The sequence below is a fragment of the Neomonachus schauinslandi genome, chromosome 4, assembly GCF_002201575.2.
Source record: "Neomonachus schauinslandi chromosome 4, ASM220157v2, whole genome shotgun sequence".
Lineage (NCBI taxonomy): Eukaryota > Metazoa > Chordata > Mammalia > Carnivora > Phocidae > Neomonachus > Neomonachus schauinslandi.
Genome location: NC_058406.1, coordinates 144,151,987 through 144,177,390, shown reverse-complemented (window position 1 = coordinate 144,177,390; position 25,404 = coordinate 144,151,987). Strand labels below are relative to the sequence as shown.

The window sequence follows — 25,404 nt, the reverse complement described above, 5'->3', positions numbered from 1 at the left end:
GGTTTTGTTGACTGTTTCCTTTGCTTTGCAAAAGCTTTTTATCTTGATGAAGTCCCAATAGTTCATTTTTGCCCTTGCTTCCCTTGCCTTTGGCGATGTTTCTAGGAAGAAGTTGCTTCGGCTGAGGTCAAAGAGGTTGCTGCCTGTGTTCTCCTTTAGGATTTGATGGACTCCTGTCTCACATTGAGGTCTTTCAACCATTTGGAGTCTATTTTTGTGTGTGGTGTAAGGAAATGGTCCAGTTTCATTCTTCTGCATGTGGCTATCCAATTTTCCCAACACCATTTGTTGAAGAGACTGTCTTTGTTCCATTGGACATTCTTTCCTGCTTTGTCAAAGATGAGTTGACCATAGAGTTGAGGGTCCATTTCTGGGCTCTCTATTCTGTTCCATTGATCTATGTGTCTGTTTTTGTGCCAGTACCATGCTGTCTTGATGATGGCAGCTTTGTAATAGAGCTGGAAGTCCGGAATTGTGATGCCGCCGGCTTTGCTTTTCTTTTTCAACATTCCTCTGGCTATGCGGGGTCTTTTCTGGTTCCATACAAATTTTAGGATTATTTGTTCCATTTCTTTGAAAAAAGTGGATGGTATTTTGATGGGGATTGCATTGAATGTGTAGATTGCTCTAGGTAGCATTGACATCTTCACAATATTTGTTCTTCCAATCCATGAGCCTGGCACGTTTTTCCATTTCTTTGTGTCTTCCTCAATTTCTTTCATGAGTATTTTATAGTTTTCTGAGTACAGATCCTTTGTCTCTTTGGTTAGATTTATTCCTAGGTATCTTATGGTTTTGGGTGCAATTGTAAATGGGATCGACTCCTTAATTTCTCTTTCTTCTGTCTTGTTGTTGGTGTATAGGAATGCCACTGACTTCTGTGCATTGATTTTATAACCTGCCACTTTACTGAATTCCTGTATGAGTTCTAGCAGTTTTGGGGTGGAGTCTTTGGGGTTTTCCACATAAAGTATCATATCATCTGCAAAGAGTGAGAGTTTGACTTCTTCTTTGCCGATTTGGATGCCTTTGATTTCTTTTTGTTGTCTGATTGCTGTGGCTAGGACTTCCAATACTATGTTGAATAGCAGTGGTGATAGTGGACATCCCTGCCGCGTTCCTGACCTTAGGGGGAAAGCTCTCAGTTTTTCCCCATTGAGAATGATATTCGCTGTAGGTTTTTCATAGATGGCTTTTATGATATTGAGGTATGTACCCTCTATCCCTATACTCTGAAGAGTTTTGATCAAAAAGGATGCTGTACTTTGTCAAATGCTTTTTCTGCATCTATTGAGAGGATCATATGATTCTTGTTCTTTCTTTTGTTAATGTATTGTATCACGTTGATTGATTTGCGGATGTTGAACCAACCTTGCAGCCCAGGGATAAATCCCACTTGGTCATGGTGAATAATCCTTTTAATGTACTGTTGGATCCTACTGGCTAGTATTTTGGTGAGAATTTTTGCATCCATGTTCATCAGGGATATTGGTCTGTAATTCTCCTTTTTGATGGGGTCTTTGTCTGGTTTTGGGATCAAGGTAATGCTGGCCTCATAAAATGAGTTTGGAAGTTTTCCTTCCATTTCTATTTTTTGGAACAGTTTCAGAAGAATAGGTATTAATTCTTCTTGAAATGTTTGGTAGAATTCCCCTGGGAAGCCATCTGGCCCTGGGCTTTTGTTTTTTGGGAGATTTTTGATGACTGCTTCAATTTCCTTAGTGGTTATAGGTCTGTTCAGGTTTTCTATTTCATCCTGGTTCAGTTTTGGTAGTTGGTACATCTCTAGGAATGCATCCATTTCTTCCAGGTTATTTAATTTGCTGGCATAGAGTTGCTCATAATATGTTCTTATAATTGTTTGTATTTCTTTGGTGTTGGTTGTGATCTCTCCTCTTTCATTCATGATTTTGTTGATTTGGGTCATTTCTCTTCTCTTTTTGATAAGTCTGGCCAGGGGTTTATCAATCTTGTTAATTCTTTCAAAGAACCAGCTCCTAGTTTCGTTGATCTGTTCTACTGTTCTTTTAGTTTCTATTTCATTGATTTCTGCTCTGATCTTTATTATTTCTCTTCTCCTGCTGGGTTTAGGCTTTATTTGCTGTTCTTTCTCCAGCTCCTTTAGGTGTAGGGTTAGGTTGTATACTTGAGACCTTTCTTGCTTCTTGAGAAAGGCTTGTATTGCTATATACTTTCCTCTTAGGACTGCCTTTGCTGCATCCCAAAGATTTTGAATAGTTGTGTTTTCATTTTCATTGGTTTCCATGTATTTTTTTTAATTCTTCTTTAATTTCCTGGTTGACCCATTCGTTCTTCAGTAGGATGCTCTTTAGCCTCCATGTATTTTAGTTCTTTCTGACTTTTGTCTTGTGATTGAGCTCTAGTTTCAAAGCATTGTGGTCTGAAAATAGGCAGGGAATGATTCCAATCTTTTGGTACCGGTTGAGACCTGATTTATGCCCTAGGATGTGATCTATTCTGGAGAATGTTCCATGGGCACTAGAGAAGAATGTGTATTCCATTGCTTTGGGGTGGAATGTTCTGAATATGTCTGTAAAGTCCATTTGGTCCAGTGTGTCATTTAAAGTCTTTATTTCCTTGTTGATCTTTTGCTTAGACGATCTGTCCATTTCAGTGAGGGGGGTGTTAAAGTCCCCCACTATTATTGTATTGTTGTCGATGTGTTTCTTTGCTTTTGTTATTAATTGCCTTATATAATTGGCTGCTCCCATGTTAGGGGCATAGATATTTACAATTGTTAGATCTTCTTGTTGGATAGATCCTTTAAGTAGGATATAGTGTCCTTCCTCATCTCTTATTACAGTCTTTGGTTTAAAATCTAATTTGTCTGATATAAGGATTGCCACCCCAGCTTTCTTTTGGTGTCCATTAGCATGGTAAATGGTTTTCCACCCCCTCACTTTCAATCTGGGGCTATCTTTGGGTCGAAAATGAGTCTCTTGCAGACAGCATATCGATGGGTCTTGTTTTTTAATCCAGTCTGATAGCCTGTGTCTTTTGATTGGGGCATTGAGCCCATTTACATTCAGGGTAACTATTGAAAGATAGGAATTTAGTGCCATTGTATTGCCTGTAAGGTGACTGTTACCGTATATTGTCTGTGTTCCTTTCTGGTCTATGTTGCTTTTAGGCTCTCTCTTTGCTTAGAGGACCCCTTTCAAGATTTCCTGTAGGGCTGGTTTTGTGTTTGCAAATTCCTTTAGTTTTTGTTTGTCCTGGAAGCTTTTTATCTCTCCTTCAATTTTCAATGACAGCCTAGCTGGATAGAGTATTCTTGGCTGCATATTTTTCTCATTTAGTGCTCTGAATATATCCTGCCAGTCCTTTCTGGCCTGCCAGGTCTCTGTGGATAGGTCTGTTGCCAATCTAATGTTTCTACCCTTGTAGGTTACATATCTCTTCTCCCGAGCTGCTTTCAGGATTTTCTCTTTGTCTATGAGACTCGTAAGTTTTACTATTAGATGTCGGGGTGTTGACCTATTTTTATTGATTTTGAGAGGGGTTCTCTGTGCTTCCTGGATTTTCATGCCTGTTTCCTTCCCCAAATTAGGGAAGTTCTCTGCTATAATTTGCTCCATTATACCTTCTGCCCCTCTCTCTCTTTCTTCTTCTTCTGGGATCCCAATTATTCTAATGTTGTTTCGTCTTATGGTATCGCTTATCTCTCGAATTCTGCCCTCGTGATCCAGTAGTTGTTTATCTCGCTTTTTCTCAGCTTCTTTATTTTCCATCATTTCATCTTCTATATTACTGATTCTCTCTTCTGCCTCATTTATTCTAGCAGTTAGCGCCCCCATTTTTGATTGAACCTCATTAATAGCCTTTTTGATTTCGACTTGGTTGGATTTTAGTTCTTTTACTTCTCCAGAAAGGGTTTCTCTAATAACTTCCATATTTTTTTCAAGCCCAGCTAGTATCTTTAAAGTGATGATTCTGAACTCTAGATCTGACATTGTACTAATGTCCGTATTGAGTAGGTCCCTGGCAGTCGGTACTACCTCTTGTTCTTTTTGTTGAGGTGATTTTTTCCGTCTTGTCATTTTGTGCAGAGGAGAATAGATTAATGAGAGAACAAAATGCTAGCAGAGTAACAACGTCCCCAGAAAATATACTCTAAACAAATCAGAAAAGACCTGAAGCAGTGGGAAAAGAAAGGGAAAGAGAGAAAAAAGAAAAAGAAAAAAAAGAAAAAGATAAAGATAAAAGCAAAAACAAAACAAAACAAAACAACAACAACAAAAAAACCAGAATGTGATCAAATATGATCAGGCTGGCATATAGATCAGTGCCACACACTAGATTTGGGGTGTATTTTGGTCTTTTAGAAGAAAGTGCCTCCCAAAATTTTAAAGAAAGAAAAACTTATATATGTACAAAAATAAGGGTTGATATGATGAAGGGATGGAATATGACTGTAAAGATGGAAAGTATAAAAAATTTTATAAAAGGAATTGATAAGAAGTTGTTTGAAAAAAGAAAGAAGAGGATTTTAAAAAAGAAAAAAAAAGGGAGAGGATGTGATCAGGCAGGGGAATAGAAAACACCATATACTAGAGATTTAGGGTATATTTTGATCTGTTAGAAGAAACTATCTCAAAATTTTAAAGAGAGAACAACTTATATATATAAGCCAAAAATACGGGTAACTACTATGAAGGGATAGAATATGACTCTAAAAATGAAAAATAAAAATGTTTTTTTTTTTTAAAAAAAGGGATTGATGTTGGTTGAAAAAGGGAAAAAGAAAAATTCAAAAAGAAAAAAAAAGAAAAAAAGACAGTTAAAAAAAAATTAACTTTGAAAGACTACAGAATCATGGTAAAAAAGCCATGAATTCTATGTGCAGTAGTCCCCTAGCGCTGGAGTTCTGCCGTTCTCATTGATCGGTAAACTTGGTCTTGGCTGGCTGTTCTCGCTGATCTTCTGGGGAGGGGCCTGTTGCCGTGGTTTCCAAATGTCTTTGCCGGAGGCAGAATTGCCCCGCCCTTGCCCCCTCCCGGCTAAGTAATCTGCTCAGGTTTGCTCTCCGGGGCTTTTGTTCCCTGCGAGCTTTCCGTACAGCTTTGGAGGCGGAGAGTGAAAATGGTGGCCTCCCAATCTCTGCCGCGGAGGAGCCGGGAACTCGGGGCCCCGCTTCTCAGTGAGCCCCCAGAGAAAAGCCGTCAGTCACTCCCGTCTCCCCGGTCTCCAGCCGCACTCCGTGCTCACCCGGCCTGTGACCGCGCGTTTCTATCTCTGGCACCCGACCCCGGGTGGAGTCTCCAAACCCAGCAGATCCCTGCGGCGCACTCCCGTACGGCTCCTCCCGGGGGAGGAAGGTGAGTCTCCCCGGATCTGCCGCTTGTTGGGTCCCTGCTGGAGGAGCAGGGGCCCGACTGTGCCGCGGATCACGGTCTATGGCGACCCCGAGCTGAGAGCCCGCGCCTGGGCTCCGCCTCTGCAGCCGGCCTCCCTGCTCCGATACCTGGGGGCTCTGCTGCACTCAGGCACCCCCAGTCTTTCTGTGACCCGTGGGTCCTGAGACCACACTGTCCCGGAGGGTTCCACCCCCCGCTTAGCCACCAGAGTGACGTCCCTCAGCGGAGCAGACTTTTAAAAGTTCCGATTTTGTGCTCCGCGGCTCTATCACTTGCCAGAAGCGGCCGATGGAGGCCCCTCCCCCGCCGTCTATCCTCCCGAATACGCCTCGGATTCACTTCTCCGCACGTCCTATCTTCCAGAAAGTGGTCGCTTTTCTGATGAGAGAGCTGTTGCTCTTCTTTTCTTCGATCTCCTGTTGAGTTTGTAGGTGTTCAGAATGGTTTGATCCCTATCCAGCTGAATTCCTGAGACCAGACGAAATCCAGGTCTCCTACTCCTCCACCATCTTGCTCCACCTTCCCAAGTATTTTTTTAATTGCAAGTATTTTTAATACCTTGTAATAAAGTTTTACACTTCATCCTGTGTAAGTCTATACCTTTTACTTAAATTTGCTTCTAAAAGAGAGCAGTAGGTGAGATGGAGGAGGAGAAGGAAGGGAAGGAGGAAAAGAGGGAAGGGGAGCAGAAGGAGGAATGAGGGAGAGAGAAGACAGAGGAGGAAGGAGGAAGAGAGAAGTAGAAATAGGAGGAGGAGGGGGGAGAAGGGCAGAACAGGGAAAGAAGGAGGCGGACAGTGGGAGGGAGAGGTGGAGCAGAGAGAGAAGGAAGATGAGGACAGTAGAGGGAGGCAGAATGGCAGGAAGAGGAAAGAGGACTTATTCTCTGGTCTATATTCAGTCAGAACACTTAGATTTTTTTTTTTTTAAGCTAACTCACCATTGCAGTTGCCATTGGATAGAGAATTCAGCAACGTGTTTTGTTCACACTGAAATGAAAATGAATATAAAGAATAATAATATAAAAATTCACTTCTGTTCTTGAAAACAGCACATCTTTCTTTTCTCCATAAATAATTAAAAAATTAGGCTTGAAATATTATTTTTCACTAGTCTTTTTTTCTCAGAATGATAAATACAACACATTGAAATAATAAAATGACCATTGGTTCTAAGTAGCTCAGTAAATAACATACATTCCCAAGTCAGACTATCTTGTTTAAAACATTTTCTGCAAGACTGTTTGTTTTGACTTTTGATCACGAATTAAACATTTGCATCTGTTTTCATGTAGTGTATCCAATCAGAAATTAACCTCATTAACACAACATTCTCTGAGAGAGAGTCATTGACCATATATTTCATATTATATGAAAGTGAACTGTTCACCTGCAGCTCCATGAAAATGCCTGGGAAACAGTCCCGATTTATGGAAATGCTAGAAAATGAAAATAACACTGCATCCTACAATTAAAGTTCTTTGAAATTGACAATAATTGATGCCTCTAATGAGATCACATGCTATCTACTTCTCAAATGTTGATGATGATGATAGTAATTGATATTTTTGACTACTTGCTATATACCAAGGACTCTGTTAATTATTTGATTCAGAAAAATCCTATGAATTTACTAATCTCATTTTCCATAGAGGGAGCTAAAGATTGGAAAGGTTAAATAACTTCACCGAAGTCACAAAGCTAGTAAGAACCTCAGCTAAAACCAAAGCTCATGCTTTTCCATTCAGACCCTCATGTTCCCAAGCACTACATTATACCACTTCTCCAAGACATCACATCAGTTTCATCTTAAAGGCTGACCAGAGAACATCTATTTTCTCTTCCAGATACCCAGTGGTGCAGCTTATATACTTTAATTCTGGCTCTGACAGTTATCAGCTGTATTTCCACCAGGTAATTTTACATTTCTAAGTCTCAATCTTCCTTTTTTGTAGCATTCAGGTAATACTACTTACATCATGGGGCTGGCGATGATTAAGTTAGCCTAATTAAAGGGACTCGTCCTTGAGAGACATTCAATGAATGAATGTGAGTTTCTTTTCCCTCCTCTTATCTTTAATCTTGTCTGAAATCTGTGCAATAATTTATGTAGATACTCCACCCTCAAGGAGTTGAAGCACAACTCCACACTCTTTACCTGTGGGCTGCTACACCCTTATCTTACCATGATAAATTCCAATAGAAGGATATTCCACAAAATACCCGACCAATACTACTCAAAACTGTCAAGGTCAATGAAAAAGAAAAGTCTGGGACACTGTCACAGTGAAGCAGAATCTAAGGAGACAGGACAACTAAATATAATGTGATATCCTGGATGGAATCCTGGAACAGAAAAAGGACACTCAATAAAACTAAAGAAATCCGAATAAAGCATGAACTTTAGTTAATGATAATGTACCATTGATTGTAACAACACTCAGTAAAACTAAAGAAATCTGAATAAAGCATGAACTTTAGTTAATGATAATGTACCATTGATTCTAACAAATATGTCGCACTAACCCAAGGTGTTAATAACAGCAAAAACTGTATGGTGCAAGGGTGTATAGGAACTCTCTGTACTAACACTTTTCATTTTTTTTTTGTATGTCTAAAACTGTTCCAAAAACTAAAGTCTATTTAAAAAAATACCTGGTCTGAGCAAAAGAAAATTTTGGATAAATAGCAGATTGAAACTTCCTTTGCAAAGTGAGTTCACAAAATGGTGATTATTATATGAGTATCTATATATAACCTATATAATAATGAACATGAATTCAATAAACACTAGCACCCTGAGATCCTTCTAAGCTTCTACATTCAGGAAGATATTTAATGATGACATGTAAGAAATATATTGTCACAGTAACACAAAACAGGAAGTCCTTTATCAGTGTGTTTTGAATACAGTGTGATTCTTCTTGCCCTAGGGTGTTTTATTTATTTATTTATTTTTATTCTTATGTTAATTCCCATACATTACATCATTAGTTTTAGATGAAGTGTTCCATGATTCATTGTTTGTGCATAACACCCAGTGCTCCATGCAGAATGTGCCCTCCTCAATACCCACCACCAGGCTAACCCATCCTCCCACCCCCCTCTCCTCTAGAACCCTGTTTGTTTTTCAGAGTCCATCATCTCTCATGGTTTGTCTACCCCTCCGATTTCCCCCGCTTCATTCTTCCCCTCCCGCTACCTTCTTCTTCTTCTTTTTTTTTTTCTTAACATATATTGCATTATTTGTTTCAGAGGTACAGATCTGAGATTCAACAGTCTTGCACAATTCACAGCGCTTACCAGAGCACATACCCTCCCCAGTGTCTATCACCCAGTCACCCCATCCTTCCCACCCCACCCCCCACTCCAGCAACCCTCAGTTTGTTTCCTGAGATTAAGAATTCCTAGGGTGTTTTAAATGCCCGTCCATCACGGCCATCTGCTGAAAATGCAGCTGGGAGAGAAGACCAAGGCCCCAGCAGAGCACCCCAGTTTAAGACAGAACTGTGGACTACTGTGCAGAGTGCAGTGAAAGTAGGTAAAGCTGTGGCAGAAATTAACTGATGCAGACTCCTTACTCTAAAACTGAAATTGGAACAAGCATGGGTCTTAAAACAAGAAGTAGATATCTCAGACACAGTGTATGATAAGAATAAGATGAGATGTCCCAAAGAGCATCCATGCTACTCAAGACCATCCATGTAACCATTCTGAATAAAGGTTTATCTATGATTCCTCAGACAGCAGAGCTTCCAGATTACCATGTGAATCCTTAGTGTATCCTTTAAAACTCACAGTCTGTAAATACATACAATATTTGCATTATTCTCATTATAGTGAAACATACTCTCAAGAAATCCTTTCTCACCACCATAGAGTTCTGAGTTAAAGAATCCCTTTGGATGTCATTATGTACCAATAACCTAGATTCAATGAACTCTACTTGACTATTAGACTCAAATTTCTTAAGTCCCAAGTAGGTGAAATCATATATGTGGAACCTCCTCCCAGAAGGCTGCATTAATGAGGTTTATTTCTGACTTGAAATGCTACAAGATATGCCAATTTTCAATTTCTGAAAACACACTGGAACAACCTTAGTCTTGCAGGAAAATATTCTAAGGAAAATACTATCAACTATCAATAAACAACTGGTTATAACAATATTCATGTCAGATACCCTACTAGACATGATAAAGCCTACAAAGAAGCATATCATTTCAAGAAGTAAATTTACATTTTGGTAAAATAAAACTGCAAGTTTCTTATGGGTTAATTAGATTATTTGGAATTGTGGACAAATTTTCCCACAATATTACTGTGTGTGGTGGTTGTGAGCCTACGTCAGTCACAAGAACCTGCCTATCTCATAATAGAGCTAAACACTGCTATAAAGTAAGCATGGCTTTGTAAAAGAAAGAGGCCTTGTATCCAACTTGAACAACTAGGAATGATGTCCATCTTTGGCATGAGTGCAAGTGCTTCTCAATCCAAAATTACAGGTGGGGTTCCTAATAATCTGCTGAAAGTGGCATCCTAAAAAGTATAGTGAGAGGAAAACACAGGGCTGGAGATATACAGGCTGGGTCAGTCTTGTAGGCTTGCAACCTGTGTGGTCATACAGAGTCCCATGCTTAGAGGGTCCCCTACTTGGTTTAATGCTCTGCTAATGCCATCTTGAAATTCTCAATAATTGTTGAACAAGGAACCTCACCTTTTCATTTTGCACTGAGCCCAGCAAATAATATATCTGATCCTGTGTTTATGGCCTCTATGGTGTGGATTAGTATGAGGCCCAGAGGTAGAAGCATAAAGCTGCAAGGAACAGGAATGTGTTACTGGACAGTTCCTGAGATGCTAGAAATGGGAGAGTCAATACTTCCTATGTACCTGAGTGACTAGGGATAATACACACTCTGAATTGTAATCTGAAGTAGTCATGGAAAGCTTCATGGAGAGGGTACTACTTGTGCTCAAACTAATATTAGTTAAGATTTTATAATATTGAGTAGGCCAGATATTCTTGCAAGTATCCTTGCATATATTAACTCATTTAATCATCCTGATTATAGACCAGGAAACTGAATCACAAAAGGTTTAATAACTCAGTTAAGTTCCCACAGCTCATCAATGGCAAACCCAGGCAGCTTAGCTCCAAAGTCCATGCTTAAGGGCTTAAGGATTCAAATAATCACAGATAGCTTATTTACATACAATCAACATGATGCACAGTTGATATCTCTGTTAATGAAGATAACTTGTGGAGATAAAGAATGCTAGTTTTTTATAATAATGTTATAATGATGGCAATAGTTTATGCTTCTCTGAAGTCATTTATCATATTCTATCTCTTTTAAATTTGGATTGGACTCTTTTCTCTTCGTAAAAAGGTCCTTTAAGCTAAATGATTTGTCTTATTTATTCTTCTCAGGGTTATAGTATATAGTACACATGTCCACTAGATATATGCTGAGTGAATGAATGAATGAATGGGAGTGATTACCTAAAAAATAACTACAAGAACCAAATGAAAAGTATAATACAATAGAAGGCTTTGCTGAAGGAGAGGTTTCCAAGCACTCTAATAATGTATTATATTTCATGATTCATATCTTAGTATCACGATATAAGGTTATTTGTAGTACATTATTATAATCATGAACTAGCTGATCCTACCTTGCTGATATCATCCAGTAGCTGGTTGCTCACATTTTCTTTTTGGATTATGTTCATTAGATCAGTATGAAACTTCTTTGCATTCAGGAAAACAAGTGGGTTATTTATTGAGATAATTTTCACCTGCTGCAGGGTTTCCTTTTGGAGGAGAATAGGAATAAATTCAGAGTTCTGCATGAAATAAAAGAGGATAACTCTACCCAAAGAGTCTAAACTTACAAATACAAATGTCACTCAATGATGGAAGAAATCTCTTAGCCAAGGGTGTCATTATTAAAACTTATTTGGAGAACCTAACATACTATCATGCTTCTTAGGAAAAATATGTACTTCCTCTTTACTAAAAAACATTAATAACTAGGAGATGAGCCTGCATCTTTTCAGGAAATGGCCCTTACTCCTACTGGTTTGGGGATGGCAACATCTTAGGATATCCAGAGAGTACCAGGAAGCCCTGTCCTCCCAAAAGTATGTCTTCCATATAATCTAGAAATCAAAAATTCATTCACTTGACCATCAGCATTTTTTAATGAAAATGTCCTAAAGGGTCAACTCTCAGTCATTTATCTCATAATGACATAGCTTTCTTTTGGCTGGAATTATAACCTTACAAGTGACCGATAAGTCCTAATTAGGAGTAAGAAACCAAGAGGTAGCATGGGGAATGTGGTTTCACTTTGGGCAGGCCTAGGTTACACCAGATTGCCAGGATGCAGGTAAGAGATGCAGGAAGGGAGAATAAAAAGCTTCCAAACAAAAGGAGCCTGCTTTGGCCATTGCCCAGGTCTTCCTGGCACCAATTGGTGGTATGCAACTGAAATCATGCTCTCCATGACCTTTGGGGCAGGGACTGACCTAGAAATGGAGAAGATAGTAAGTTCTATGAAATAACTCCTTACCAACTAAATAAAGCAATACTCCTTCAGGCTTTAGTACTTGCATAGAAGAGGAAACCCAGGGAATAGTGAAGCATACAGGCAGAGAAAGAAAGATAAAAGAAAGAAAATATTAGGTATTACTCTCAGCTTCCTCATCTTTTAAAGTAGGTACATATTTTTTTAAAGAGTGGTTATCAACTGGCTATATGACTTCCACTTCGTTTTTTTTTTAAGATTTTATTTATTTATTTGACAGAGACACAGCGAGAGAGGGAACACAAGCAGGGGGAGTGGGAGAAGAAGAAGCAGGCTCCCTGTGGAGCAGAGAGCCCGATGGGGCGCTCGATCCCAGGACTCTGGGATCATGACCTGAGCCAAAGGCAGACACTTAACGACTGAGCCACCCAGGTGCCCCAACATAGGTACATTTTTTTTTTAAACTACATAATCTCAAAACATTTCTATGGCTACACAACTGATTAAACTCTAGAAAGTGAGATTTGCTACAAATAAACAATTCCAGAAAACGAAAACCTTACATTATCAAATTAACTTTTAATCAAGAGTAAACCTCTTACAGAGAAAGACAAAACAAGAAACAGACTCTTAATTATAGAGAAGAAACTGATAGTTACCAGAAGGGAGGAGGGTAGTGGAGGTGGGTTAAATAGGTGATGGGGATTAAGGAGAGCACTGGTAACAAGCCCCACGTGATGTATGGAATTGCTGAATCACTATATTGTACACCTGAAACTAATACAACACTGTACGTTAACTCACTGGAATTAAAATAAAAACTTTTTTTTAAAGATTGTATTTATTTATTTGACAGAGAGAGACATAGCGAGAGAGGGAACACAAGCAGGGGGAGAAGGAGGGGAGAAGCAGGCTTCCCCGCGGAGCAGGGAGCCCGATGTGGGGCTCGATCCCAGGACCCTGGGATCACAACCTGAGCCGAAGGCAGACGTTTAATGACTGAGCTACTCAGGTGCTCCTGATGTAGGGGCTTTGTGATAACTAAATATGACAGGCCCAAGAATTGTTTTATTTTTGGTTTATAAGAGATTTACACTTTTTAAAAAAGTTTTTATTTTGGGGCTCCTCAGCTCAGGTCATGATCCCAGGGTCCTGGGATCGAGACCCACATCGGGTTCCCTGCTCAGCGGAGAGCCTGCTTCTCCCCCTACCTCTGGTGCTCTCCCTGCTTGTTCGCTCTCTCTCTCTCTGCGCTCTCTCTCTGTCAAATAAATAAATAATATCTTTAGAAAAAAAAAAAGCCCCACATCTAAGATCAACCCACCAATCATACCACATGATTGGGCCAATATTTTAAGTTAACTTTTTTAAAAAACAAGTATTTTTTTAGGAATAAAGATTCAAATTGTGTCAGAAAAGAAATTCTCAATGGGGCTGAATTCACCCCAAAACAGGTCTCCCAAGTCGAGGATGTGTGTTTCATGTGAAGAAGGTGGGAGAGCATGAACGGAGGAGGGGAGTGGTGGACCACTGCCTTGCTTGAAGTTGACTAAAAACTCCACCTAACAACTCACATTCAAATCTTGCTCTGAGCTTTCTTTCCCTCTTATTTTTAATACAAAACATTAAATAATTAGTGAAGTGTAAAGTTCTAAGAAAATTAACATTTCCATGTGACACAGTTACTAATTCAGTTATGTGACTACACTGGAACTAGTGTTTAAAAACGTGGGTGAATTTTGGCATTTTTATCTTCCTACAAATCCCCTCATTCACTTGCCCATATATTTAGCCTGAAAAGAAGGAAGGGATTAGATAGAATTTATTCTTCTGAATAATCTTTAAGCTGAAAAATGGTCAAACTGGAATTCTGTTTCCAAGCCACAAATGTCAAGGGTAATGTGCACAGCTGTATGTGTAGGTTGGATACACAGAGGCTTGTAGGGGCCCAAAAGCCAGTCTGGGACTTTGTGTGAGCACTAAATTCTCATGGAAAATTTAAAGAAAGAAAAGAAAGGCATCACTAGTGGAAATCTTGAGCCTGGGACACTCTTAGGGCTCTGGACTCTAGTAGCTCTCTATGAAGCAAACTTTTTCTCACTTATTAAAAACACAAGCCATAATGTATATAAATACTGATCACTATGTTGTATACTTGAATCTAATACAATAGTGTATGCTAATTATTTTTCAATTTAAACACACACACACACATGCACACGTGCATGTGCATGTGTAAACATGTGCGCCATTTCCCTGTGTGTCACAGAAGGACTCCTGATGCTACTTCCTACTTCCAATCTACTCAGAAATACCCTGACAATTGGTCCTTCTGGTGGGAGGCCAGTTCTCTTTGTTCTGAAGGCAATCATGAGGTACTGAAACAAGTAAATATGATAGACAAAAAAACAAAAACAAAAAACGGTTAGCCAAACATTTACAAAGCAGGTTCAAAGTGAGGGCAATTTTTTTAAATTGGCAAAATATTTAAGTCAACATTTTCTCGCCTCACTTTAAACTTGTTTTGGTCATCCTTCAGAATAAGAAACTAGAACTCAAATACAATTGGCCTGCCCAAGCATGAACAGGGCAAGACAATTTCCATAAGCTGTTTCCTTTAAAAAGATGTCCACTGTGCAAGAAACCAATCCTATTGGCATTCCATAACCATTGGACTTAATTAACCTCTGCTAATAATACAATCTAATTGTATTAAATAAATAAAAGCAATACCATGATCCAACCTTGCTTTATTCCCTCCTCTCCTATCTTCTTCCATCATTTAATTCGGAATAGACTATTGGTCTAGTTTGACTATTTTATGCAACTTAGCAAATGGAAAAGAGGTTTCCAAATGCCTGAACTAATCTGGACCATGATTCCACTGTGAGCTGTAGTTCTATGAACTGTGCTATCATCTTAGCTGAATGCTAATACAATATTCTTGTTGTTGTTCTGTTGATCTGTTGCATGTCAACTGCCACATGTATGGTGGTCACATATACCATTGAAAGTTCATGCCAATTAAAAATAAAATTATAATGAATTTAAAATCATACTTTACTTATGATACCTTAAAACTATCTGAATTACAAAAATTGTTAATAATTACACAAAAGAAAAGAAAACTAAACTTACGCCATCCGTTTCTGTCTTCACTTTCAATTCCATTTCTTTCATGTTTTTTATACTCAGAGTCTTTGCCCTAGAATTCAGTCAGATCAAAAATAAAATGGCATTTCCTAATCACTACATTAACAATGAAAATGTAAAAAGGATGTCATTTTATCTTAACAATTAGAACTTATCTGTAATGGTTAAAATCCTACTTCCCATTTGTTCATAAAACATTGGTAAATCTGTATTTCTCTGGGATCCTCGGGAATAGACAATAACACTGGAGACATCTAAGTAGAGATTAATAAATACAATTTACCTCATCTGGGTTCCCAGAGCCCCATATGTCCAAGCCACAAGAGGTAGATTGACCAAAAGAGTTATAAGAGAGTGTATAGTGTTTGGGAAAATCTTCTTTTAGGGGAAAAAGAAGTAAAGAGGGTATCAATGGCAAGACAGGACCAGATACTGATGAATCTACACAGATAGATTTCTACAGAAATCTCTTTATAGACTCTACAGAGGTAAAACTTAAAATTTTTTGAAGTATATTATTTCACAAAGAATTTCAAGGGAAGGATGAGAAATGAGTAGAAGCATTATCAGATGATGAACACCCAGAAAATAGAAAAATAACTGGTCAAAATAGGGGAATGGTTTACAGATGTTCAATAGAAATCTTCAATTAATTATCTAGAGTTCTTCAATAAATTATCTAGAAGAAATTTATATATATATATATACATATATATATATATATAAATCTGGCTTCTGAAAAATTAAATTTACTGAAGTTATTTAAATTTCTAAATGATTAGATTTTATGTAGCCATTGGATAATATATCCCCTTCACTTGATTTAAAAAAAAAAACAACTCCGTGACACAGTGTATGGCTATGGGTTAATTTATTTACTTTGATAGATTTTATATATTCTACTTTATAGTGTGGACAAGATATTTTTCTTCATTAAGACCAATATTGTTATATTGTTTTATATATATATATAGTTATATATAGTTATATATCATATGTAGATAAACGTTTTCTTTTCATCTCTAATTCTCTGATACCAACTAAAACATGAGCGTCGCACTAAATATTCCACAGAAATAAAAGTAACTGGCAATACCATTTACTTTGCTGTTGTGTCAAAATAGACAGCATTTAAGTAAGATCTTACCTCGGGAAGCGACTGATTACGATAGCTAAGGTACAGACCACACCGAACAGCAACCCCACGTTGGCAGCAAAGCATATCGTAAATACATATGTAGTGACCCAGATGCCCTGGAAGAGAAAGAGGAAATAGAAGATGTGAGCCCTTTGGTAATTCTCATCTTTTTCATGATTGCCAAATTCCTCACAACCTTATTCTACAACATTCCTGTGACCAAATCTCTCAGCAAGAATAGATTATTTTTAAAGTGGTGAACAGAAGCCCGGGAACAGAGAAACAAATCCTGGTCCCATTGGACTCCCAGCAGAAAAGGTGGGGAAAAGGCACCTTCTTTCATTTCTAGAAATTGCCAGCCCTTAGTTCAATCCCCAACAACACTTCCTTTCAGATCTATAAATAGTTAATGGTTAAAATGACTGAATCTAACACTACCAATGCCACTTTTAGATCAGCCACTATAGAGATTGTTATAATTTTATTTGCAAGGGGCGACTTCTTATGAAATTGTGAAAGCTGAAAAATCCTGGCCAACTTAGGCCTTGGGAATATTTCAAAAGATGGCAAGAAAATTCTTTTTCTCCTTTAGTTGGGATTCCAACGCTATTACAGTTTTGTCCACCACCTGAAATGACAATCTATCACAAAATACTGTATTATAGTTGACATTTCTAAGTTTATTGTTGGCAAAAAAAAATCTTTTCACAAAATAATTTGTGAAATCCAGAAGGTGATATTTTCTAAACACAATATCCTGCATTTATCAAATAGTAGACCAACAAAATGTTCAAGCTCTCTCTTTTCTCCAAATTATTTGCATCACTTTACCTATGCATACAATTCTCAGTTGATTTCTTTCTATCCAGATGGCTATATTAGAACTTTAAAACATCTTCAACAACCTAATTCAATTTCAGATGCAAATGAAAAAGTTAGAATCTTCTCTATAATCTGAAGATAGCACAGATTTTTGTGGGGCGGGGTGAGAAGTTTGAAGCAAATGTTTCTAAATAGCATTTTTTACTCAAAATGCTTCTCCTTTGTATTATTTATCTAAATGGAGCTTGAGTGGTTCTTCATGATGGGCTATTTTGAAAAGCTAAGCCCTTGGAAGCAAATGGAGGGATTTTTATCCATAAAATTCCTTTTGATATAGAAGAAACAAACATTCTGGAGTAAAAAGAGAAAATATATTTTAAGTGTTCTCATGTTCAGATCTATCACCAAGAAACGTAATGCTAAGTTAGGACTTATTATGACATCATCCTCAGCCTGTCATCTCATAGGTTAGACACTCAGATGTTTTCCTCTATTCAGGCAAAAAGACAATTATTTGAGTCTTTTATATGTATATGGTGTAATTTTTCCTCCCTAATGTATTACATTATGCTTCATCACATACAAAATAAGGCTGCAAGTTTTTGATTATTACGTCAACTTGCCATGATTGCTTTGTTTCTTACTCATCCCTTAATGCTGACGGAACCTGCTCGGGTGTGGCAGAATAATAATAAAATATTAATAAAGCTTTATAAGTCCAATTCCTCATGGCCAACCTCCATGTTTCAATATAGCACAGGGAATTGAGGATCCTGGTTCCTGCCATTTAAAAAAACCACAGAGCCCAGAGGCCATGATTCATCAGAGCAACCAAAAATTTTGGTACCATCTGGTTCTATTTTTAAAGCATATTTACTCTCCCACAACATCATCTATTGTAAGTTGGGTTCACAATGCTTAGTTATTTCCTGGGGCTACATTTATAGCTTTGAAAAAAATATCAAATGTAAATTAACAACATAGCCAGTAAACAGTTCTATTGGTTAGAGTAAGTCCCAACACTATTCTGTAACAATTTCTATTAAAGATCCAAATGTTGGTTGTCACAGTTATAAGGAATTTGTTAACTCCCAGGCTCCTATTTTTTTTATTATGTGTTCCCACTTGATCCCTCCTCTATTAGCACTCACAGCCCCTAAACACAAGCTAACCCCAAAGCTGACCTCAAGTAGGAAATACATAAACACATAAACCCTTACACATTTGAGCAGCTACTCAAATCACTTCACCTCTTCCCGATCTGTTCTGGTGATTGATATACATTATATTTCTGTAGATGTGAATTCTATTCCCACTGCTCAGTTACTCAAACTCAGCTCTGAGCCCATGGTCTCCATTTTGGATTCCTATTTCCTCATTACCTCAGACAGGGTTTTGATCTACAGCTCAAAGTGGAATCATTATTAAACTATAAACAATTTAAAGAAATAAAAATTTCTAACTTTTCATGTGATGACTGCTTATATGATTTTTTTAAACTTTCAACCTTCAAATTATTTTACATATATACACATCTTTGGTAACTTCACTTCCACGATATTTTAGGTATATTCTATCTATTGAGTAATCTGGACATATTCTGTCTACTGGGTAATATAACCTATATCCAAAAAAGTCTGTGCACTATTCTCACTATAAATGCTATGCCCAGATTGTATCCCAATCATCCATGGCTTCTCACTGTTGAATTCCTTAGCAACTAAGAAAGACCTGTCCACTTCAACCTTAGGAGGCTTTCTCAGGCTAAACCCAACACCTCATTCAACCATCATTCATCTGTTAGATCCATGTCATCTTTCTCAACCATACTTTTTGCCCACACCATACTATTTACTCCAAATTTTCAACTATCATCTCTATATAGGATACTACCAAGTCTGAGCTATTAAACCATTTTTCAAACCGTCTGCCAATATCTTCAAACTCAAATGCAAACTCATTAACTTCACCCCAAAATCTCCCCTTCTTTCAATGTTCTCTCTCAGTTTTAACACTAATATTCTTTAAAACACTACAATCAGAAACGGTGGAATTATATTTACTATTTCTCTTTTTTCATCTACTTGTCCAATCATTTCCTATCAACTATTAATTTAAAAAACATCTCAAACCATACCCCCTTCTCAATTCATTGAGAATGCCCTAGTTCACACTTTACTATGGCTTGCCTAGACTATTCTGACAGCCTCCTATTTAATTACCTGCTTTTGTTATCAGCACTGTAAGCCATTTGCTATACTGCTGCTAGGATTACCTTTTTAAGTATAGATTTAGATAGGATATTAAAGGCACTTTTACTCTACTACCTTCTATTGAAATCCATCCAAAACAATATAAAAAATGAATATATAGGGAGGAAAACCCAGGTTCAATGAAACAAGAACATGGTCACAACTCCTAACTACAAAATATGGTGTAGATTTCCCAAATACTGTGACATTTGTAAGATATCAAGGAGAACACTGGAAGCCAACACATTTAACCTCAAATTTCAATCAATTACAGATTTCTTCATGAATGTCACAGTTTTTAAAAATCTATATAATAATTTTCTGATCAGAGTTCTAAGTTCTGGGGCGCCTGGGTGGCTCAGTCGTTAAGCGTCTGCCTTCGGCTCAGGTCATGATCCCAGGGTGCTAGGATCGAGCCCCGCATTGGGCTCCCTGCTCAGCAGGAAGCCTGCTTCTCCTTCTCCCACTCCCCCTGCTTGTGTTCCCTCTCTCGCTGTGTCTCTCTCTGTCAAATAAATAAATAAAATCTTAAAAAAAAAAAGAGTTCTAAGTTCCTGGGGGAATGGTGGGCCACCACAGAAGAAGGAAATGTACCCATATGATACCTATTTTATACCATAGAAAGAAGAGCAGTAAAATGAAATGCCAGTTGTCTCACTTACAACCTAGCTTCCTAAAAAGGAGACTGACAGAGATGAAGCAACATGAAGAAGGGAGAGAAGACAGCAAGTGTCAGGTCATAAGAGAGCCTGTGACTGTGAGGTTTTGTTTCAACAAGACAAATCTTCCGATGATATACCTAAATCAGAGCTGTGGACTGCTCCATCTCAGTTCCTACCTCCTGCCCTCCCCACATTATTTTTCAGCAAATAACTAGGTCTACTAAAAATGCATTATAATCATAAAAGAATCAGTAAGGGACTTATTCATAGAAATGGGGAAGGAAACAAAATAACCAAACAAAAACAGAAGATAGGTTTAGACATGTAATAGGCAATATAACCCCCCAAATACACACAAACCCTCAAATATAGATGTGAAGATTCAAAGAAGAAAAACTATATTTTAAAAAAGGAAAACTTTTAAGAGATTTAAAAAAATAAGCTGGAAGAATTTAGAAAAGAATGTGGATGGAAATAAAAACATTATAGAGATAAAAGCCATATTTAAAGCTAAAAAAAAAAAAGAGAGCGAGAGAGAGAGAATCACAACTAGAAATCCATAACAGAAATACAGTAAATAGTCCAGAAAAACCACACACATGCTCCCAAAAATAATCATAGAAAAATATATAGATACAAAGAAAGACAAAATAAAGTCAACAAATACATAATTCATTAAAAGAACATACAGATTTGAAAAAATACTGAGAGATGTATTAGAAGAAAAATTTTGTATGTAATCCTTAATTCTGAGATCAAAAGGATGCATCACTTTCATAGAAACTTGATGCTAGGTGTTCAACCCCAGGAAATATTCTGATATTATTACCAAACATCATGGGCAAGAAAGAACTTCACTGAACATCCATGCAGAAAAACTAATTCACATAAAAAAACAAACAAAAAAAAATCATATTGAGCTGTGATTTCTCTATCCTATCCCTCAATACCTGAAGATAGTGCCAAGTCTCAAAAGTCCTGTGGGAAAGCATTTTAGACTCAGCCAGTAACTTCCTTCTAGTATGGAAAAAAAACAAACTGACATGTAGATATTTTTACCATCAGCACCTCAGGGAATATAAAACACATAAGCCTTTCTTGAAAAACTACTTGATGATGACATACAGAAAACAAAGAGATGAATTGAAATAAGTAACTTGGGAATAAGAATCTGTATTTAAAAGGAAAAAAAAAAACCCTAAAGGTAACCACTAAATGCATTTAAACAATCTTCTGTGTTCTATAACTGAATGACATCATCTTCCTGCAGTGATGTTCCTAACCAGAAACTTAGAAGTAGTTCTAGACTGACGCACTTTATATGATGAATTGGTGGTGAGGACAAATTAATGCAATCTCTCAAATATTTTTCAACTCTATTTCTTCCTCTTGAACTTCTTGGTCTCAGTTGTGTTCCAGGCCTTCCTCACTTAATTGGCTGACTACTAAAGCAGTTTCATCCATCTTCCCCAAATTACTCAAGTGACCCTTCTGATACATCAATCTTATTCCTATTTCTCCTTTTGGTGATGTCTCACTGCCTTCAGAATGAAGTCCAGTCTTCTTTATAGGACATGAGCAACCTTCCCAAGTCCAACTCATTCTTAACTTTTGCAACTCCATTTGTTTACTACTCCCACCCTCACACTAGAGGTTCTACCCATCATTTCCTGGAAGAAGCCTTCCCTGACATCATTTCCCTTCCAATATGGTAAGGTGCTCCCTCTTATGTAATTAATGAGTTCCTTAGAAATACCTTTATCGTAGGGTTATCAAATAGCTTGTTCAATAAGTCTGCATCCTCTAATTTCTCTATTTCCATGTGCTACCTCACACATAGTACCTTAAAAAAGTCACGATCCTCCATGAGTCTGGCTAATTTTAACCCTTTGGCCTGCCTATCAAATACTGTTCCTTCAAGTGTTAGTTCAAATTTCAGCTCTGCTGTCAGACTCTTTCATATGGACCCAGTCCAAATTAAATGCTCCAGCCTCCATTTTTTCCCCCAGAACTAAGCTTGTACTTTTGCTTCCAGGTCGTATTGTATCATGCCTTGCATAATAAGTTGATGTGTCTATGTCTGCTTCCTGCACAAATATAAGTGTCTGGAGGGGACAAATAGTTCTTTATTTATCTTTGCATTCCCCATGGCACCCACCCCTGTACTTTGGTAGGGTAATACTGAGCCTTGGGAGAAGTATTATGAAAATAGGCACCAATACAAATAATCCTGAGCAAAGAATCTGAAGGAGGGGAAATATATAGATAACTGCATTTCAATATGGTGAATGTCATAATAGAGCTAAACAGAGGGTACTTATGAAATACTTTACCCATACTGGAAAGGGAAAGTATTTTGGACGTTCCTGCATAGATACATTTCTCTAGAATAAGCATGTTAAACATTTCTGTTAGTAGAAGCCACACTTGATCATCGTTCAGTAAAATTTAATCTCTTGCTGGCAACATTCTATTAACATAATGCTCCTCTCAATGTAAGCCCTTCAAAACTAAATTCATGAGACTTTATATTTAGAAGGAACATGGTCACTGTTAATATGTTCAACCTATATTAATGCAACGCATTTCTTACCAATTAATGATGGTTTTTCATATCTGTTCTATTAGTGTGTACTTCCTTGATGAGCTTCATTTCCAGGATCAGTTCATAATGGAAATTGAGAATCCCCAATCCATTCAAATTAGCTAGCATTTCATTAAAAGTTCTCAAACAACACATCAATCAAAATTTGACAAAATTCCATTTCTGTTTCTTATAAAGACATTTTATATTTTAATGCCTTCATTAACAGTTTGAAAAAAATAAATGGTAGCTTATGAAGTGCACAAGTCTCAAGTGGCAAAACTATTTTCTGCAAATAAAAATATTAAAGTTGATTTTGCAATACATGTTAAAGCCAAAGAAAGAACTCTTAGGTCAAATTTCTACTTACCCAATCGATTTTATCCACATTCCAATATTTTTTTAAGTCCCGAAACTGTATTAGCATTCCCTTCAGGCCCACGACAATAATACTTGCAAGAACACACTACAAACAGGAAATAAGTTGGTGAAGAAGTAAGATAAAGATTTTAATCTGAACTTAAAATGACCAAGGTATTTTTATGTCTTTGTTTGTTTTTAAAGTACTTACTAGAGAAAAGCAGTCACCATTTAGAAGTTTAAAGCAATATTCATTTTGTTTAGAACCTATTACTGTACTTCAGGAATATAATATCAATTCTAGAAAATCACAGTCTAAAATTTATGCCATTGTAAAATACAAGAAAGAAAAAAAAGAAAAGTAATGAATTATAAGGGTGCATGTTATAAAGCTGAATGTCCTCTTAACTTTAAAATAATTATCCACTGCCACCTGAAGTTTGTTGCAAAAAATTAAATATTTATATTATATATTTCTTTATAATTGCCTTCAACACCAATTATCTGGTTTCACCTGAAGATATTTATAACTCTCTTGAAAAGTGAACTTGATTATTGGAAGATCCTGCTGTGGAAATGACTGATTCTCATTATATGAATGAAGATTTAGAACAAGACAGGAATGAGATGGTCTTTGGCTCTCTGAAGACCAGGATCTTACTTGGGTCACTTTGGTGCCCCAGGCTTATGAAAAGCACACTGGTGTTCTGAGTCACTTTGTATAAAGATATCAAGGGTGGCAAGATGTATTTTGTTCCCTGCTCCCTTGCCCTACCCACATTTTTCTAACAGTCCAAGTTTTGATAAAATTCTTCCCAAGTCTGTGTCTTATACCAGAGATTGCCCAGTTCCACCTTCCCAACGAGCACAGAATAAATCTAATTCCACAATGCCATTTTTACACATGGGTGTAAGAAACACAAAACAGTCAAGGTCCCTCCTCATTCCTTCCCTATCAAATGTGGTCTCTGTCCACCACCCCCTCCATTCAATCATTACTTCTGTCACATGGTTTTCAGATGTAGGGCCACTGAGGTTACTCTTCTAAGACATTTTAATATACAGTGATTTCATTTCAAGTAAAGTTAAAAAGTAGATAATGAAAAAGTACTACTGTACCATGGGCAGCCAGTAAAGCAAAGGTCCTACTGAATAGATGACTATCAGGACAAGAATGCAAGATATTAAACAAGCCACCTGTAAAATACAAGACAGATGAGAAAGAAAGCCTTGAACTTTATTATTCCAAAGTTACAGGGGGAAATAAAATTCTTAGTTCATCTTGACTATAAGAGACCAAATGATGGTGCATGATTGTTAAATTGCATAGACTACCATTATCCATATTTTGCAGCTGAGGGAACCCAAACATGACAGCTGACAAACTGGTGCAATCAAATTAAGTCAGTGATGGGAGAAAAGCAATTCCACACAAAGAAATAGGACACCATCAACTTTTATCACACATCACAGAAATGGCTTTTTTTGTTTAATAGTGAAAGTGACATTTCAATTAAAAGTCCGTTAGCCTGTTGTTGTTCAACTTGACTCTCCTCATTTCCTAGTGACTTGTTTGAATAATAACTGAAGATGCAGCTTAGGGTTTTTCTCCGGCTGATGAAAAATTTCCACTGAAGCACTTACTCTCTTTGGAGTTCTTTGTTAGGAAGGGTTCTAGGATGAAGCAGTTATATGGGATTATAGGAGCAGTCTCTGCAGTGAAGTAAACTTAACTTTATTAACCCTGAGTCATTAATATCATGTTCCAACCAACTCAACTTGCTGACAAAAGGCAATTCAGAACACCTGACTCCTAGCTACACTCCACTTGATGGAGAACCTGATTCCACATAAGCAAATGTGCATGACTTAGTAAAAACATTTAGATAACTGTCAGCCTAAGGAGAGAAAAGAGGGCTTCACAGGACCACAGAGATGCCCAGATATCATTATGGAGATAGCAAGTGAATCAGGATCTAGTAGGATGGCTAAAATTAAAAATAAATATGTAAACAATTAATATCAAAGGTTGGCATGGACTCAAAGCAAGTAGAGTTGCCGGACATTGCTGGTGGGGATGCAGCAGAGTATAACCACTTTGAAAAGAGTTTGACAGTTTCTTATGAAGTTATGCATACACTTACATGTGTCCCAGAACTACCTAAGAGAAATGAAAACATATGCCCATGCAAATACCTATATGTAAATATTTATAGCAGCTTTATTCATAAACACTAAAAACTATAACTGAAATGTTCACCACTTGGTGAATAGATAAGCAAATTGTGGTACATCCATACAACAGAATATTACTCAGCAATAAATAAAAAGAACAGACTATTGATATATGCAACAGCATGAATGAAACTCAAAACCATTAACCTGAGTGAAAGTAGACACAGGTTCCTTTCATATTTAGTGGAACTCATCTCTAGCACACCCCAGAATGTAAAGAGGAAAAAAATCCTTCTATGGGAAATAAGTCATTAGGAAACTAAAATCACTTATAAAACAAGTCATAGT

General features: G+C 37.3%; 1 protein-coding gene across 1 annotated transcript in view; it reads right to left on the bottom strand.

The window, feature by feature from the left end:
- The window catches only part of SLC26A7 (solute carrier family 26 member 7), a 114,379-nt gene that overhangs the window by 11,468 nt on the left and 77,507 nt on the right, over positions 1-25,404 (bottom strand). The window contains exons 9-14 of the mRNA XM_021688346.1: positions 24,001-24,078; positions 22,892-22,987; positions 16,211-16,317; positions 15,049-15,115; positions 11,057-11,194; positions 6,319-6,367 (exon numbers count right to left, since the gene is read on the bottom strand). Of these exons, the coding sequence (XP_021544021.1) occupies positions 6,319-6,367; positions 11,057-11,194; positions 15,049-15,115; positions 16,211-16,317; positions 22,892-22,987; positions 24,001-24,078 (535 nt within the window). The remainder of the gene's footprint in view (positions 1-6,318; positions 6,368-11,056; positions 11,195-15,048; positions 15,116-16,210; positions 16,318-22,891; positions 22,988-24,000; positions 24,079-25,404) is intronic.